The 15,857-nt window shown below is 40.7% G+C and overlaps 2 protein-coding genes across 4 annotated transcripts; one reads left to right on the top strand and one right to left on the bottom strand.

Annotated features, from left to right (window-relative positions):
• Positions 1 to 384: 384 nt before the first annotated feature.
• Positions 385 to 4,805, top strand: Fz (frizzled class receptor). The gene is made up of 3 exons (XM_076798546.1): positions 385 to 1,360; positions 2,576 to 2,952; positions 3,042 to 4,805. The coding sequence occupies exons 1-3, from the start codon at positions 561 to 563 to the stop codon at positions 3,578 to 3,580; spliced, it is 1,716 nt and encodes a 571-aa protein (XP_076654661.1). The 5' UTR covers positions 385 to 560; the 3' UTR covers positions 3,581 to 4,805.
• Positions 4,806 to 4,953: 148 nt separating this feature from the next.
• Positions 4,954 to 7,931, bottom strand: LOC143360029 (uncharacterized). Of its 3 annotated transcripts, none has more exons than XM_076798548.1 (5): positions 7,773 to 7,931; positions 7,569 to 7,709; positions 6,167 to 6,676; positions 5,575 to 5,818; positions 4,954 to 5,296 (listed from the first exon to the last, which is right to left on the bottom strand). In XM_076798548.1, exons 2-5 carry the CDS (start codon positions 7,633 to 7,635, stop codon positions 5,071 to 5,073), a joined length of 1,047 nt encoding a protein of 348 aa, XP_076654663.1. In that variant the 5' UTR covers positions 7,636 to 7,709; positions 7,773 to 7,931; the 3' UTR covers positions 4,954 to 5,070. The 3 variants fall into 3 exon arrangements, with proteins under 3 accessions (XP_076654663.1, XP_076654664.1, XP_076654662.1); XM_076798549.1 differs by having other exon boundaries at positions 7,795 to 7,910; XM_076798547.1 differs by having other exon boundaries at positions 7,569 to 7,931.
• Between the last annotated feature and the right edge of the window lie 7,926 nt (positions 7,932 to 15,857).

Raw genomic sequence — 15,857 nt, 5'->3', positions numbered from 1 at the left:
ACTTTTTAGCCTGGACCATAACCTGCATTAGCCTGTATTAGAACCTGCATCACCTTTTAGGCTGAATCAGAGCCTACACAGAAGAGCCTCTTTCAACATAGAAGTAGCATCCACTCTGGCATTATTTGGAATCCGCTGCTAATGATGCAGGTAAGATGACGCAGATTTTGGTCCAGGCTAAAAATTAGACTAGGGGGCAGCACTATACCGGGGACACTAAAATCCCTGGCGTGAGCACTCTCATTTCATCTCGGATATAGTCTAAGCTCGAAGGTCTCGAAGTACCTCGAACCTATCCTAGGGGGCAACGAGGCTGGTCGATGGCAGGCGAGTTTCCGTTCTAGAGAGACTCGCGCGCCATGTTCTGTTTACAGTGTTACTGTGGTCGCGTCCATCATCGTCGCTAGGTACGCTCGTTTCCCCGCTCCCTCGGTTCAAGATTATTATGTTCCGCACGATTCTTTGGTGATGTTCGAAGGCGTGGTGCGTCCGCGTGTTTTCGAAGGTTGGTTCGCGTGACGATTGATCTCGGAATTGGCTGGTGTCGGCCGTGTGCAACGATGATTCTGTGGTACACAACGATCTACGGGCTTTCGGTGGCCGTGCTCGGTGTCAATGCTCTGCACACGAAGGATCCGTTGGCCCATCACGGTAGATGCGAGCCGATCACCATCGATCTCTGCATGAATATACCGTACAACGAGACGATCATGCCGAACCTGATGAACCACCAGAAGCAGGAGGACGCCGGCCAGGAGGTGCATCAGTTCGCGCCCCTGGTCAAGATGAAGTGCAGCCCTGACCTTCGTTTCTTCCTGTGCACCGTGTACGCGCCCGTATGCACCATTATCGACAGAGCGATACCCCCGTGCAGATCGTTGTGCGAGAGCGCCCGCGCGGGTTGCGAACGGCTGATGAACAGCTTCGACTTCGACTGGCCGGACAATCTGGATTGCTCGAAGCTGCCTGAAAATGGTGGGCCGGATCTCTGCGTTGGCCACAACGAGACCACACCGCCGGAACCGTCTGCTCCTGTCTATACGCCGCCGAGAGTCGCCGTTGCCGAATTCCAACCGTCCTGGACCGGCGGACCAAGACCATTCGGCGGCGGCTTCATGGCCGGCGCCAGGGACTTCGGATTCGTTTGTCCCCTGCAATTCAAGGTGCCGCAAGAGCTCGGCTACTCGCTCAAGGTCGGCAATAAAGTCGAACGCAACTGCGGCGCACCTTGCGACGGAATGTTCTTCATCGAGAGGGAACGACGGTTTTCCAGAGCCTGGGTCGGCAGCTGGGCGTCCGTCTGCGCCGCTTCCTGTTTCTTCACCTTTTTGACGTTTCTCATTGACACTGACCGGTTCAGGTAAATAGCACGATCGTGGCTGACAGTACCCTCGTGTGATTCCGTGGTTGTCAAGCAAAACTTAACGCTAGAGCTAGTACCTTCGCCCGAGTACCCATCAGACACCCAGGTAGAGCACAAAACGCGAATAGAATAATCGAGTAAAGTATATTAGGATCGGTACGCTTCCTGGCGGACCAAGGAGGACCCGAGGAATCGTATTATATCGAGACAGAACCGAGTACTCGGGTACCCAGCTATCTCATGAGATAACCGAGTGCTCCGGTGACCCTCTATTTCACGAGATACCCGGGCACTCTGCTAAGTTTTGTTTATCCGAGTATCTCATAGCTTACCCGAGTAACTAAACCTGTGGGTAAGTTGCTGTTATGTTGCTGCAACACTTATACGGAGCGTTAAGTCACATTTTTGAAATAATTGTACTTTGACCGAAGTCTGCAACTTTTCCTTTTCAAAATGCATATGAGTGAGGCAGAGGGATGTCTAATAACTGCAGATAATTGGCTGGGAAAGGGAACTCTTTCTGCAATGACCTTGACCTTGGGATATGTTGTAGAGGGGAGGGTCCTAAGTGACATGCTCTTTATTCAAGGTATGGGACAATTGTAGAGCAAAGTATATGGGAAAACTGTGCATTATATGTAGTAGTATACACGCATATACATGTTACGTTACACTTTCAACAAACTCACTTACCTTAATAATACTCAGTTACTCGGTTACATTAATAATATTACAGTGCTGATTGATAGTGGGTGGCATTAAGTATTTATGTCAGAAAGTTTAATTGAAAGATACATTGCAATTTAAGTATGGCCAAGTAAAATAGTATTGCTTCAACGCGTCTTACTATTCATTATTCTTATTTGTCATTTATGCTAATTAAAACAATTGGAAAAGTTGTGTAAATTCACTTTGCCTGGTAGTAGTAAATCGATGCTTAAATGTGTATGTTGTTTTGCTTTACAACCACACAATTGTTTTCATGTAATGTAAATCACCCAAGAGAGATCACCCAATTAACAGATTGAATTGATTGTCTTATTCTTGTAATTCTAGATGTTGTTTGGAACTATATAGTTATTGTAATTGCTACAACAGATTATAATTGCCATTGTCTGTTTCTATAATTTTGAATATGTTGGAAAGTTTAGACGAATTTTTACATGCTCATGTTTGTGTTGTAAAAAATATTAAATATTGTTTTGTCCATAGGTATCCGGAAAGACCAATCATCTTCTTATCAGTTTGTTACCTCATGGTAGCATTGGTATATGTAATTGGTTGGGCAGCTGGTAACTCGATCGCGTGCAGAGAACCTTTCCCACCTCTTTTAGAGACGGTGCAAATGGCGTCAACAATAACGCAAGGTACCAAGCATAAATTGTGCACGGTACTGTTTATGGTGCTTTACTTCTTTGGGATGGCATCCAGTATATGGTGGGTCATCCTAACACTGACATGGTTCCTAGCTGCTGGTCTAAAATGGGGCCACGAAGCAATAGAAGCTAATTCACAATATTTCCATTTAGCTGCTTGGGCAGCACCAGCAATAAAAACAGTTACCATTCTCGCAATGGGAAAGGTAGAAGGTAAGTCACTTAATAACACTTTAGTTTAGGGGATATCCATGGTTTGGTTGAGTTCCTCCGAAAACTAATTAATATGTTTATTCTTTTAGGAGATATACTGTCTGGTGTTTGTTACGTGGGACTTTGGAACGTGGAAGCTTTACGCGGGTTCGTTTTAGCACCATTGTGCGTCTATCTGATCCTTGGAACTGCCTTCTTATTAGCCGGATTTGTTTCTTTGTTCCGTATCCGTACGGTAATGAAGCACGACGGCACAAAGACTGACAAATTAGAAAAATTAATGATTCGTATCGGCATATTTTCTGTACTATATATAGTTCCTGCGCTGATTGTCATAGCTTGTTTATTTTACGAGCAAGCGTACTTCGATCAATGGATGTTGACGTGGAATATGGAGATGTGTTCCAGACCCGGACTGCAATCTCAGTATTCCATACCATGTCCCGTTGGCGAGCGTACTCGCGATGTTGGGAGGCGACCAGAGTTCGAGGTTTTCATGATAAAATATCTAATGGCTATGATCGTCGGCATAACAAGCAGCTTCTGGGTATGGTCGAGTAAAACATTGACTAGCTGGCGACAGTTTTTCAATCATATAAAGGGTCGCCGCGCGGAAGCGTATGTGTAAAGACTCATATATTTCCATTTTAACAAAGCTTGTAAAGTTTTGTTCTTATCAATCATCACATCCGTTCATTGATATCACTCTTGGAAGATAATCAACCAAACTAACTCATAACGATATACATTTCATCCAGTTGATAATATTTAAACAATTTCTACGCTAAGTTTTGACGCATTGAAAACAGATCTAAACACGAGGATATGAATTTTTATACTATTTTTTTTTATATTTTATGAATACGTGACTATTAACAATGAGATTATAGATAGGTGCCGTGCCAAAATACTCCTTTCATCTTTTTTTTTGTTTTTTTTTTTTTATTGAGGCGGTTGTATGTTTCTTCGAACAAATATGCAAACTTTTCCATTGTATTTTTATAGTAGTTAGATAAGGACTGTATAAAATGTTAAAACTAATCGTTGATGATTGGTTTCCAAGTATTATTAGACAAAGTTTGCATTATATTTTAAGTAATGTACTCTTCCCTCGTAACTTCGCAGAATTCATGTCTAATATTGTATCGTTTATGTTAAGTTAAAAATGCTCAAACTGTTTGCAGGCGAAGTGTTCAAAGTTTATATGTGTACTTTTCTACTATGCACAAAGCAAATGGTTGACATACTGTAGCATGTCGTGTCTTCAGACCTTCCATTTTGGGTTTGATCGATAAGATCGTGAACGATTACGCTTACTAATCTCTCGAATGTTTTTTATAATTCTACGAAACTGTTTTTTTTTAGATGTAATTTATAATATTTACTACGACTCGAACGGACATCTAAAGCTTCTACTTGTCTAATTATTCGAAAAATTATTTTATATTTTTCGATTTCAAGGAAATTTTTAGAAACCTTATCTTTATAAGCTACAACTGAGGCAACCACGTCTTTGAAAAGTGTAAAATTACCTTTATAAGACATACCCTATACTAGATTAACTAAAGTGTATATACTTATATGCATTACTTTTAGTATGTACTATAATATATTTTTAAAAAGTTATGTACATATATATGTCTGCCAAGGAATTGGCGTTTTTGTATGTTTCCTATACGTAATCAAAATACTCGAAAGACCCGTCGAAGCAAGTGCACAATCGAGATTGCTCGGTGACAACTCGCAAACCGGGTGTAATTATTGTTCCAACATAACTGATCAATTCGTCCATTGAAACTGTCGAGCTTTTGTGTATGTATAATGTATTTACGGCGTATCAATTAAAAAAAAAACTTTAAAAACGCTGTAATTAAAATGGCCGTATGTACAACACTGTAGTTGCGCAAACTATCATACATGAAATATACGTGACGTTGTGTAAAGTAATTATAACTATTATATTCTTTATATAATAAACCGGAATATATACATAAAACAGTTCATTTATAGTATGTTTATTTAATCAATTTGTATTCGTTTACAGACGTGTAATTATCAATAATTAAAAATGCGTATACATACTATGGATAGTATAAAACATATTAATAATTATTACGATTAACTGGTTTGCGTTGCTTTTGCTTTTGGTGCTTTATAAATTCCAAGCTTTCGTAATTTTCGTACAATTATCGGCGTTGCGGTGAGCGTGAGCGCTAATCGTACAGGCGCGAACAATTTGTGGACGCTGTACGCCAACAAAAAGGATGACGAGGTGTTTAATACCTTCTCTAATGCAACATTTTCCTGGCAAATAGTTTTAACAAGAGGCGTTAGATCTAGTCCACTGAAATCAGTAAATAATTTTATGTGCATCTAACGGTTGCGTAAGCAACCACGAAAACAGTATTTAAGTTTCAACAATTACTGTTTGATCTGTTTACCATTTTTAAAAAATTGATTTTTTAGAAATTTGATACATCCGGAATGACAATGTTCAGCCATTACATTATATTTCATTTCGAAAGTTAATCTAATGGCAAAATTCAAGAAACTTGACAGTTTCCATCATTCCGAGTGTATTAAACTCTGCTCAATTGCAACAAGATTTATCGCGAAACTAACCTAATTACAGCTGTATAACATGCTCCGAGAGATATTAAAGAGATTCCTATGTGAAACACTGCAACAGTTTTTCCATAATCTCTCGCCAGCAATCTTAATTTCTCCCTTTTGGACGGTTCCGGTTTGCCCTCTTGGGCTTTGGTCTCTACAGGTGTATTTGTCGAATATCTCATGCTAAAGATACTATTCGGTTGATAAAGTTTTCGTAAAATAGTGCTTGTTGCGACGACGTGACTTGCAGTACCTAAGCGAAACATTAGAATTTCCACACTGTTTACCTAGTCGGTAGCAAGGGGAGTGTGTCTTCAGCATGCTCTGATAATTTTTGCAATCATTATAATACATTACTACGACTAACTTCGTTTCTCTCATTAATTAGAGCGTCTAGCGTTGAGAATTATACACGAACCCCGCACCATCAAGAAATCTACAGTTAGAAGGAATTTATTGGACTGAATAAATACAAATTTTACGTGATTCTTTAATCCCCCCAACCGTTAGCGCGAGTATCGTAATTTTCTTTTTCGAAACCGGTGTGATAAAAAGTTATAGAAAATTCCAGGTGGCAATATCTCCTTGAATGCTTACTGACCACTCGTTTCCAAGTTTAATTTCGGTAAACGAACACTTCGGTAATGCGATTTCTGCATGTCCTCGGCTATGTATTTCCCATCTCTGGCCCACTGGCCGCCCGGCATGTTCAAATGCGTTGATTTGCCGCTAGAGCAGAACGGTTTCGGTACGTTGGTCTGCATAGTACCGCATAAATTCACCGCCCCGAAGCAGTCGTACGAGTCCACGTGCGAGTCACCGCAGGTGACCGGGATGCTGGCACGTTCCGATGATTTCCACAGCTGATCATTGCAGAACGACGCACGATCACTGCTCCTGCCATAGATTAACATTGGTGCCGCGATGTCCCGTGATCTTTCGGGCGTAAAGCGACCGGTTTCGTTTGCAAATATTTCGGAGACATTCGTGGGAAGCGGTAGAGTAGGAGGATCCGGATAACGTCGAACGCTCGTCACGTGAAGAGCTTTTATTCGATTTTGATGCACCGCTGCGTACCGCGTGCATTGTATTTCGCCCAGGGACGTATTCGCTGGAAATATGAAGATTTTTCTATTCAGATAAGCATTCAAACACAGTAAACAGTTGCGTCGCCTCATTTCCAAAATCAGGATCATTGATTGTACATGTCTATATTGTATTTTACACTAGCATCATAGTTAGACTACGGATATTAATGTAAATATATTCTACAATATGCTGCAAGAAACAGTAGTCACTTAGGAATGCCTTTCTCTCATTAATGATTGAGTTGGTTGAACCTAATTCATTGATACTCGTCAACTCTTTTAATCTTTCTATCGTTTCAGATTCCAGCTACCCATTTTTGTGATTAATGCTTAAAATCTGCAGTCTCATCATAATTCTTATAAATAGAGGTATACAAGAACTCAACACTTTTGAGAACCCGTCTTGTCCCAACATTTTTGGGTTCTCGCACACTACTTATAATATTCTTATAACAATAATGATATTAACAAATATTATCTATAAATTTTTTAAATTTTCTACACATGCGATAAGAACGATTCTAATCGTTTGAAACAAAGAGTAATACTGTCATGTCATGGTCGTTTACGTTATGTAATTATTGCATGTACTACAATCCATTTCATGAAAACAATAGTTCCTAATGTTGGGAAAAGAATTATATTTTTCTCTTAATAAATGCTGTATAGGTACATACGTTACATTTGTAAGGCAAACGGTCGTATATTTAATTACAGTAAGAAACGTTGAAAAGAACATAAAATAATGGCATTGTGATACAGTCAATAATGCTTTAATAAATTTGGACTTGTCACCGAACAATGAGGCTTGCAACTTCTTGCAATCAGATTGATTCGACGAACAGAGTTCTGTGAATCGACGAACATAACCGCAAACATCAACTGTTATTTAAATATGTATTGTAAATTTCATACCTGCATGTGAAATACGAGAAAGGCTTGTCAATAAATCGGAAGAACTACTGATACGTGACAACGCCATCGTAGAACTGTTATGACATTACGCCACAGTTGTTTCGCTGTCACGACACTCGTGAACTCTTTGATAGAAATGTTCTAGACACATAGGAAATTTAATAAGTGTGTGCAAGTGAATCAGAAAGATTAATAAGAACAAACCGGATATTCAAAACAGCCTTACAGCCTTGTCTCTGGGAGACTACCTAACCTATCCACACTGCGACATTAACATTCTTCACAAACATACAAACTATGCACGCATAGTTCTCGAACATTCACGCAACACATAAAAAGTTATTGTAATTTAGGAAACGTCATTCAAACCGGTTAATTGTGAATGTGCAATAAAATTGTACATGTATGTGTAATGATATGCTGCGCTCGTATCGACAGGATTATCAACTTTCGTACTTGTGCGAAGACACTGTGCGCCCTCTCAGCTAAAGATTGGAAATAAACTACAACCACAGATAAGGTATAGGAGTAGACCAATCACTATATGGGGTCCCGTGTCTCACGATCTGAAATATCGACATACTAGATTTCTTACGCCCTCTACGCTTACGAACGATAAATGTTGCAACTAGATCCACGAGAAGCTTAGACTATATACCAGAGAGGAAATGAGAGTGCTCACTTTTTTAGCCTGGAACAGAACCTGCATCAACTTTTTAGCCTGGACTAGAACATACATCATCTTTTTGGCCTGTATTAGAACTTGCATCATCTTTTAGGCTGGATCAAAGCGTACATAGAAGACCCTCTTTTAACATAGAAGTAGCATCCACTTTAGCATTATTTGGAATCCGCTGTTAATGATGCAGGTTCTGGTTCAGCACTATACCGGGGACACTAAAATCGCGGGCGTGAGCACTCTCATTTCCTCTCTGCCTATAGTAAATGGAGGGACTTCCGATCGGAGGAATGACAACTTTAAGCAAAAAATAACAATGTTAAGAACAGGAACTTCGGAAATTTCGGAAGCAAATTTTACTGTTTCGGTTAATAATTGAGAGGAGCTTACCAAGAAGGTGAAGGTGGGCCATGGGTAAACAAGGAAAGCATGAAGGAAAGCAGGAAGGACCCTTGGCCCACCCTGAGCAAGTTTAAAATAAATTCAGACACAATTCAATTAAATACACAAGTTTTAATTATTGGTACGTCTTAAATTTTATTTCACAATGTAATCGCAAATTATAAATAAGCAGCTATTAGCTCGATATTATTCTCTATTTGCAAGATACTGGAAGTTCTTACAAATAGAGAATAACACCGATTGCCCGGGTCTCACCACGAGGAGGTTGCTGCTCAAGAGACCCGAAAGGAAGCCAGAAGGAATTCGATACGCTTCCTTCTGACTGCCTTTCTTACAATGAAGATTTACAATCTTACAAACTAAATTTCGCAGCGCATGTCGAGTAATTATTGCGGATAAAAAATGTGCGAGTCGGAGAAGAAGTCTCCGATCCACGGTGGGTGAAGAACGAATCAGGCAGAAGGCTCTGATTCTTTCGAAGAGAGAAACAAAACCGAACCAGAGCAGAAGGCTCTGGATCGAGGGTAACGCGACGCGTACAATGCTTGCAGCCCAACTCCAGCCAGCATCGATACCCGACGTGTCCTCACGAAGAGCGATGGTCGAGAGAAGCGTTCAAACGATACCCTAAGTTTCCCCCACCCACCTGTCGCCAGGCAACGACTAGCGTTGAGGCGACTCGGGTGGACTTACGGCAGGGAGGATTTTACACGAGTGAACAGGTCTCTCGAACATCCCTCTCAATGGATCTACGCCGAGCACCGGTACCAACCGGTCTGGTACATACAAGCAAGGTCCGACACAGCATAAGGCTGTGTCGGAATCAAAAATCGAACCGAGCAAAGTGAAGTTACGGCAATAATTACTCGACATTTATACAATACTAATAAACAAGCTTAATAACTAACGCACGCACTCGAATCGAGCAATTATTGTGAGCCAAAAAAAAACTAAATCTGACAAGTCTCTGAACAATTCCAGAGAAAATAGAAATGGAGCAGAAGGCTCAGATTTACGAGAAAGAAAAATGAAAGAAGCGAACCAGAGTAGTAGCCTCTGGTTCGAGGGTGACGCTACCAACTGGTCACAGCAGAAGGCTGTGACCCAAATCAACAAGCGAAACTAACAAAGTGAATCTAACACAATAATTGCTCGAGAACTAATACGAACTTATAAATACTGTGAAGTCTTCTTACTATTCGTTGTCTTCGTTCGACGATGATCATGCTGAACTGTTGTGATTTAACTGAAACAGACTAATATTAATTAGACACAAAATAGAGGAACACAGAAGTAATCGAAGAAGAAACGAGTCTTCGTACGATGCGTTGTCTTCGTTCGATGATAAATTTCTGCAACTATTGTACTCAATCTGAAACAGATTAGTAATGATTAGACACAAAACAATGGAGGAACAACGAAGTATAAGAAGACGATGAAATAAAGACAAAACGATGACCCCGTACACGAGTACGGCCTACCTAACATGCATACGAGTGCAAATCTACCAGCTCACAAGAGCCAAGCTAACCCCGTACACGAGTACGGCCTACCTAATATGCACAAGAGTGCGAATCTAACCGGCTCACGAGAGCCAACCTACGACCAGCTCACGAGAGCCAAGCTAACCCCGTACACGAGTACGGCCTACCTAACATGCACAAGAGTGCAAATCTAACGGCTCACGAGAGCCAAGCTAACCCCGTACACGAGTACGGCCTACCTAATATACACAAGAGTGCAAATCTACCAGCTCACGAGAGCCAAACCTAACACCAGCTCACGAGAGCCAAGCTAACCCCGTACACGAGTACGGCCTACCCGACACGAAACTAAGAGTAGATGAAGTCAGAACTTCCATCTACTGAGGTGGCGCTTCGGGGCGCCCCGGGTTCGCCAATACCCGTACTCACCCACAGCAGTGAGTCCCTGAGGGACCTCCGTTCGGAGGAATACCAATTTAAAACCATATATATAAATTTTAGAATAAGAACTTTTGAAAGTTCAGAAATAAATTTCAATTGGAAAGATGAACAATTCCAATAGAAAATAAATCAAACGAAATGGGGACGCAACGACATAAAGGTCAGGGTCATAGCAATTTTAAGAAACAGAACTTTTAAAAAGTTCAGAAGCAAATTTCAATTAGAAATCCAGAAAAAATGTACGATGTTTATTGAATGAAAAAGTATTCCGAAACAAGAAGTGTGTGTTTCGATTAATAATTCATAGGAGGTGCCAAGAAGGCGTAGGTGGGCCAAAGGTAAACAAGGAAAGAGCGAAGGAAAGCAGGAAGGGCCCTTGGCCCACCCCATGCAGGTTTAAAATAAATTCAGACACACAATTCAATTAAATACACAAGTTTTTATTATCAGTACGTCTTAAATTTTATTTCACAATGTTATCGCAAATTATAAATGAGCAGCCATTAGCTCGATATTATTCTTTATTTGCAAGATAATAGAAGATCTAACAAATAGAGAATATTATCGATTGCCCGGGTCTCACCACGAGGAGGTTGCTGCACGAGAGACCCGAAAGGAAGCCAGAAGGAATTCAATACGCTTCCTTCTGACTCCCTTTCTTACAACGACGCTTTCGAGTTTTACAAACTAAATTTCGCAACGTATGTCGAGTAATTATTGCGGATAAAAAATGTGTGAGTCGGAGAAGAAGTCTCCGATCCACGGTGGGTGAAAAACGAATCAGGCAGAAGGCTCTGATTCTTTCGAAAAGAGAAACAAAACCGAACCAGAGCAGAAGGCTCTGGATCGAGGGTGACGCGACGCGTACAATGCTTGCAGAACCAACTCCAGCCAGCACCGATACCCGACGTGTCCTCACGAAGAGCGATGGCCGAGAGAAGCGTTCAAACGATACCCATTTCCCCCACCCACCTGTCGCCAGGCAACGACTAGCGTTGAGGCGACTCGGGTGGCCTTACAGCAGAGAGGATTTTACACGAGTGAACAGGTCTCTCAACCATCCCTCTCAATGGATCTACGCCGAATACCGATACCAACCGGTCTGGTACATACAAGCAAGGACCGACACAGCAGAAGGCTGTGTCGGCGTCAAAAATCGAGCCGAGCAAAGTCAAATTAGGGCAAAAATTACTCGACATATATATAATACTAACAAACAAGCTTAATAACTAACGCACGCATGCAAGTCGAGCAATTATTGTGAGAAAAGAAAACTAAGTCAGACAAGTCTCTGAACAATGAAAGAGATAATAAAAATGGAGCAGAAGGCTCAGATTTACAAAAAAGAAAAATGAAAGAAGCGAACCAGAGCAGAAGGCTCTGGTTCGAGGGTGACGCTACCAACTGGTCACAGCAGAAGGCTGTGACCAAAATCAACAAGCGAAACTAACAAAATAAATCGAACACAATAATTGCTCGACAACTAATACTAACTTATTAATAACGAGGAGTCTTCATACTATTCCTTTTCTTCGTTTGACGATGAACATGCTCAACTGTTCAAATTTAACTGAAACAGACTAATATTAATTAGACACAAAATAGAGGAACATCGAAGTAATGGAAGAAGAAACGATCCCCCCGATGACCCCGTACACGAGTACGGCCTACCTAACATGCACACGAGTGCAAATCTACCAGCTCACGAGAGCCAAACCTAACACCAGCTCACGAGAGCCAAGCTAACCCCGTACACGAGTACGGCCTACCTAATATGCACAAGAGTGCAAATCTACCAGCTCACGAGAGCCAAACCTAACACCAGCTCACGAGAGCCAAGCTAACCCCGTACACGAGTACGGCCTACCTAATATGCACAAGAGTGCAAATCTAACCGGCTCACGAGAGCCAAACAAACCCCGTACACAAGTACGGCCTACCCGACAAGAAACTAAGAGTAGATGAAGTCAGAACTTCCATCTACTGAGGTGGCGCTTCGGGGCGCCCCGGGTTCGCCAATACCCGTACTCACCCACAGCAGTGAGTCCCTGAGGGACCTCCGTTCGGAGGAATACCAATTTTAAATCAGATAAATAAAGTTTAGAAGAACTTTTGAAAGTTCAGTAGTAATTTTTAATTGGAAAGTTGAACAATTTTAATCAAAAATAAATATAGCGAGATTGGGACGCAACAAACAACAAGCTAGGGTCGCTTCGGGTTCGCTAATACCCGTACTCACCCACAGGACGCACCCGTGAGTGAGTCCCCGAGGGACCTCCATTCGGAGGAATACCAATTTTAAATCAGATATATACATTTTAGAATAAGAACTTTTGAAAGTTCAGTAGTAATTTTTAATTGGAAGGTTGAACAATTTTAATCAAAAATAAATATAGCGAGATTGGGACGCAACAAACAACAAGCTAGGGTCGCTTCGGGTTCGCTAATACCCGTACTCACCCACAGGACGCACCCGTGAGTGAGTCCCCGAGGGACCTCCATTCGGAGGAATACCAATTTTAAATCAGATATATACATTTTAGAATAGGAACTTTTGAAAGTTCAGAAGTAATTTTTAATTCGAAAATTGAACAATTTTAATCAAAAATAAATATAGCGAGATTGGGACGCAACAAACAACAAGCTAGGGTCGCTTCGGGTTCGCTAATACCCGTACTCACCCACAGGACGCACCCGTGAGTGAGTCCCCGAGGGACCTCCATTCGGAGGAATACCAATTTTAAATCAGATATATACATTTTAGAATAAGAACTTTTGAAAGTTCAGTAGTAATTTTTAATTGGAAGGTTGAACAATTTTAATCAAAAATAAATATAGCGAGATTGGGACGCAACAAACAACAAGCTAGGGTCGCTTCGGGTTCGCTAATACCCGTACTCACCCACAGGACGCACCCGTGAGTGAGTCCCCGAGGGACCTCCATTCGGAGGAATACCAATTTTAAATCAGATATATACATTTTAGAATAGGAACTTTTGAAAGTTCAGAAGTAATTTTTAATTCGAAAATTGAACAATTTTAATCAAAAATAAATATAGCGAGATTGGGACGCAACAAACAACAAGCTAGGGTCGCTCTGGGTTCGCTAATACCCGCACTCACCCACGGCCCGGCCCGTGAGTGAGCCCCTGAGGGACCTCCGATCGGAGGAATACCAATTTTATGTTAAAAATATAATTTAATATAATATAATTTCAAAATACCAATTTTATGTCAAAAATATAATATAATATAATACAATTTCAAAATACCAGTTTTATGTCAAAAATATAATATAATATAATCAAATTTCAGAGTACTAATTTTATGTCAAAAATATAATATAATGTAATTTCAAGAAAAGAAACTTTTGAAAAATTCCGAGGCAAATTCGAATTAAAAATACAGAAATAATAATTGACGGCGTTCGTTGAATCAATACGCATTCCAAAACAGAAAATGTATATTTGTGTTGTTACTTACCGGTTGCTGAAAGTTGACCAAGGTGAGCGGAGACAGCTTCCAGGAACCGCTGGCCGACCGCGAGACAGCTTAAGGTGGACCAGGGTTGACCAGTGATGTCCACTGCAGCTCTGGAGGATCCCTGGTCCACTCGAAGGTAGGCGAGGGTAGGCCAGGGTGGTCAGGGTGGGTCAGGACAGCTCTGGAGAACCTCTGGTCAACTCCAAGGTCGTTCGGCCTTCTGGTCCCGGAGCACATCCGCTCACTCCTGAGTGCGCACTTCGACTGACGGACTGAGCGCGGCCGCCGAGATCAAGTGCGCGGTGCGCGGTGCGCAACTCCCCCACCCCAAACTAGCTTCGCCAGATCTCGATCGCCGCGATAGTAATTATTGATAAATTTGTTATTTCTGGCTGTTTAATGTTTATAACAATTTCTTTTTGTAATGGTATCAACAAGCGCTCCCTTGACCATCTTGGCATCTAATTTTTTAGTAAAAATACCTAATAGAACTCGAAATATAGAGTAACTTTTGAACCATGAATATTTGCACGTATAAATTTATCGAACACAATTCACTGATAAATTTATTATTACTGGCTGTTTAATGTTTATAACAATTTCTTTTGCTAATGGTATCAACAAGCACTCCCTTGACCATCTTGTCATTTAATTATTTAGTAAAAATAAATTATAGAACTCGAAATACAGAGTAACATTTAATTCACGAATATTCGCACGCTGTAATTAATCGTATACAATTCACTGTAAAATTTATTATTTGTGGCTGTTTAATGTTTATAACAATTGCTTTCGCCAATGATGTCGACAAGCACTCCCTTGACCATCTTGTCATTTAATTATTTAGTAAAAATAAATTATAGAACTCGAAATACAGAGTAACATTTAATTCATGAATATTCGCACGCAGTAATTTATCGTATACAATTCACTGTTAAATTTATTATTTCTGGGCTGTTTAATGTTTATAACAATTTCTTTCGGCAATGATGTCGACAAGCACTCCCTTGACCATCATGCTATCTAATTATTTAGTAAAAATAAATTAAAGAAACCGAGATATAAAATAACTTTTAAGCCATGAATATTCGCACGCATTAATTTATCGTACGCAATTCACTGTTAAATTTATTATTTCTGGGCTGTTTAATGTTTATAACAATTCCTCTCACCAATGATGTCGACAAGCACTCCCTTGACCATCTTGCCAACTAATTATTTAGTAAAAATAAATTATAGAAACCGAGATATAGAATAAATTTTAAGCTATGAATATTCGTAATCATTAATTTATCATACTGGTAACTCCGGTAACGCAAAAATCATTTCGGGCGACCACAGTTCTCATGTGGATTACCAAACAAAAAGTTTATGGCATCCATATAAGAACTGTCTCGGTGCGACCGTGTCCCGGCGTTGACAATAGCTCAGCCGGTCGAGCTCGAGGCCGACCTCGGGTGAACGAACGCAGACGTAAACCTTTTGTTTACGTCTGTTGTCATACTTGTCGCGAGGCCATCGTTTCCCAAATTCCAAAATATCAAATCCGCTGCCCGTCGTCCTTGGCTCGCTTGATTGACCGCCTTATCATCTCGCTGTTTGTATAAACCTCACCTCCTGTTATAATATATTATTTAATACCATACAGTCTACGCTTACTCTCTGTCCTTCCCTATCGCAACTTCCATACCCTCTTCCGTCGCTATAGTTCTAAACAAATGTTTATAATAATTCCTTTCGCCAATGATGTCGACAAGCACTCCCTTGACCATCTTGTCACCTAATATTTTAGTAAAGATA

Source organism: Halictus rubicundus, chromosome 12 (genome assembly GCF_050948215.1).
Source record: "Halictus rubicundus isolate RS-2024b chromosome 12, iyHalRubi1_principal, whole genome shotgun sequence".
Taxonomy (NCBI): Eukaryota; Metazoa; Arthropoda; class Insecta; order Hymenoptera; family Halictidae; genus Halictus; species Halictus rubicundus.
The sequence above is the reverse complement of the archived record's forward strand: the minus strand, read 5'-3'. Positions and strand labels throughout refer to the sequence as shown.

What these genes read in the sequence shown, in the direction of transcription:
- LOC143360029 (XM_076798547.1), bottom strand. Translation starts at nt 7,635, where the DNA reads ATGGCGTTGTCACGTATCAGTAGTTCTTCCGATTTATTGACAAGCCTT. An exon ending in ATTAAACTTGGAAACGAGTG is followed by an intron (nt 5,819 to 6,166) that starts GTCAGTAAGCAT and finishes TGTTTCGCTTAG; the next exon opens with GTACTGCAAGTCACGTCGTC. An exon ending in TGTTATACAGCTGTAATTAG is followed by an intron (nt 5,297 to 5,574) that starts GTTAGTTTCGCG and finishes TACTGATTTCAG; the next exon opens with TGGACTAGATCTAACGCCTC.
- Fz (XM_076798546.1), top strand. Translation starts at nt 561, where the DNA reads ATGATTCTGTGGTACACAACGATCTACGGGCTTTCGGTGGCCGTGCTC. An exon ending in ATTGACACTGACCGGTTCAG is followed by an intron (nt 1,361 to 2,575) that starts GTAAATAGCACG and finishes TTTTGTCCATAG; the next exon opens with GTATCCGGAAAGACCAATCA. An exon ending in CGCAATGGGAAAGGTAGAAG is followed by an intron (nt 2,953 to 3,041) that starts GTAAGTCACTTA and finishes TTATTCTTTTAG; the next exon opens with GAGATATACTGTCTGGTGTT.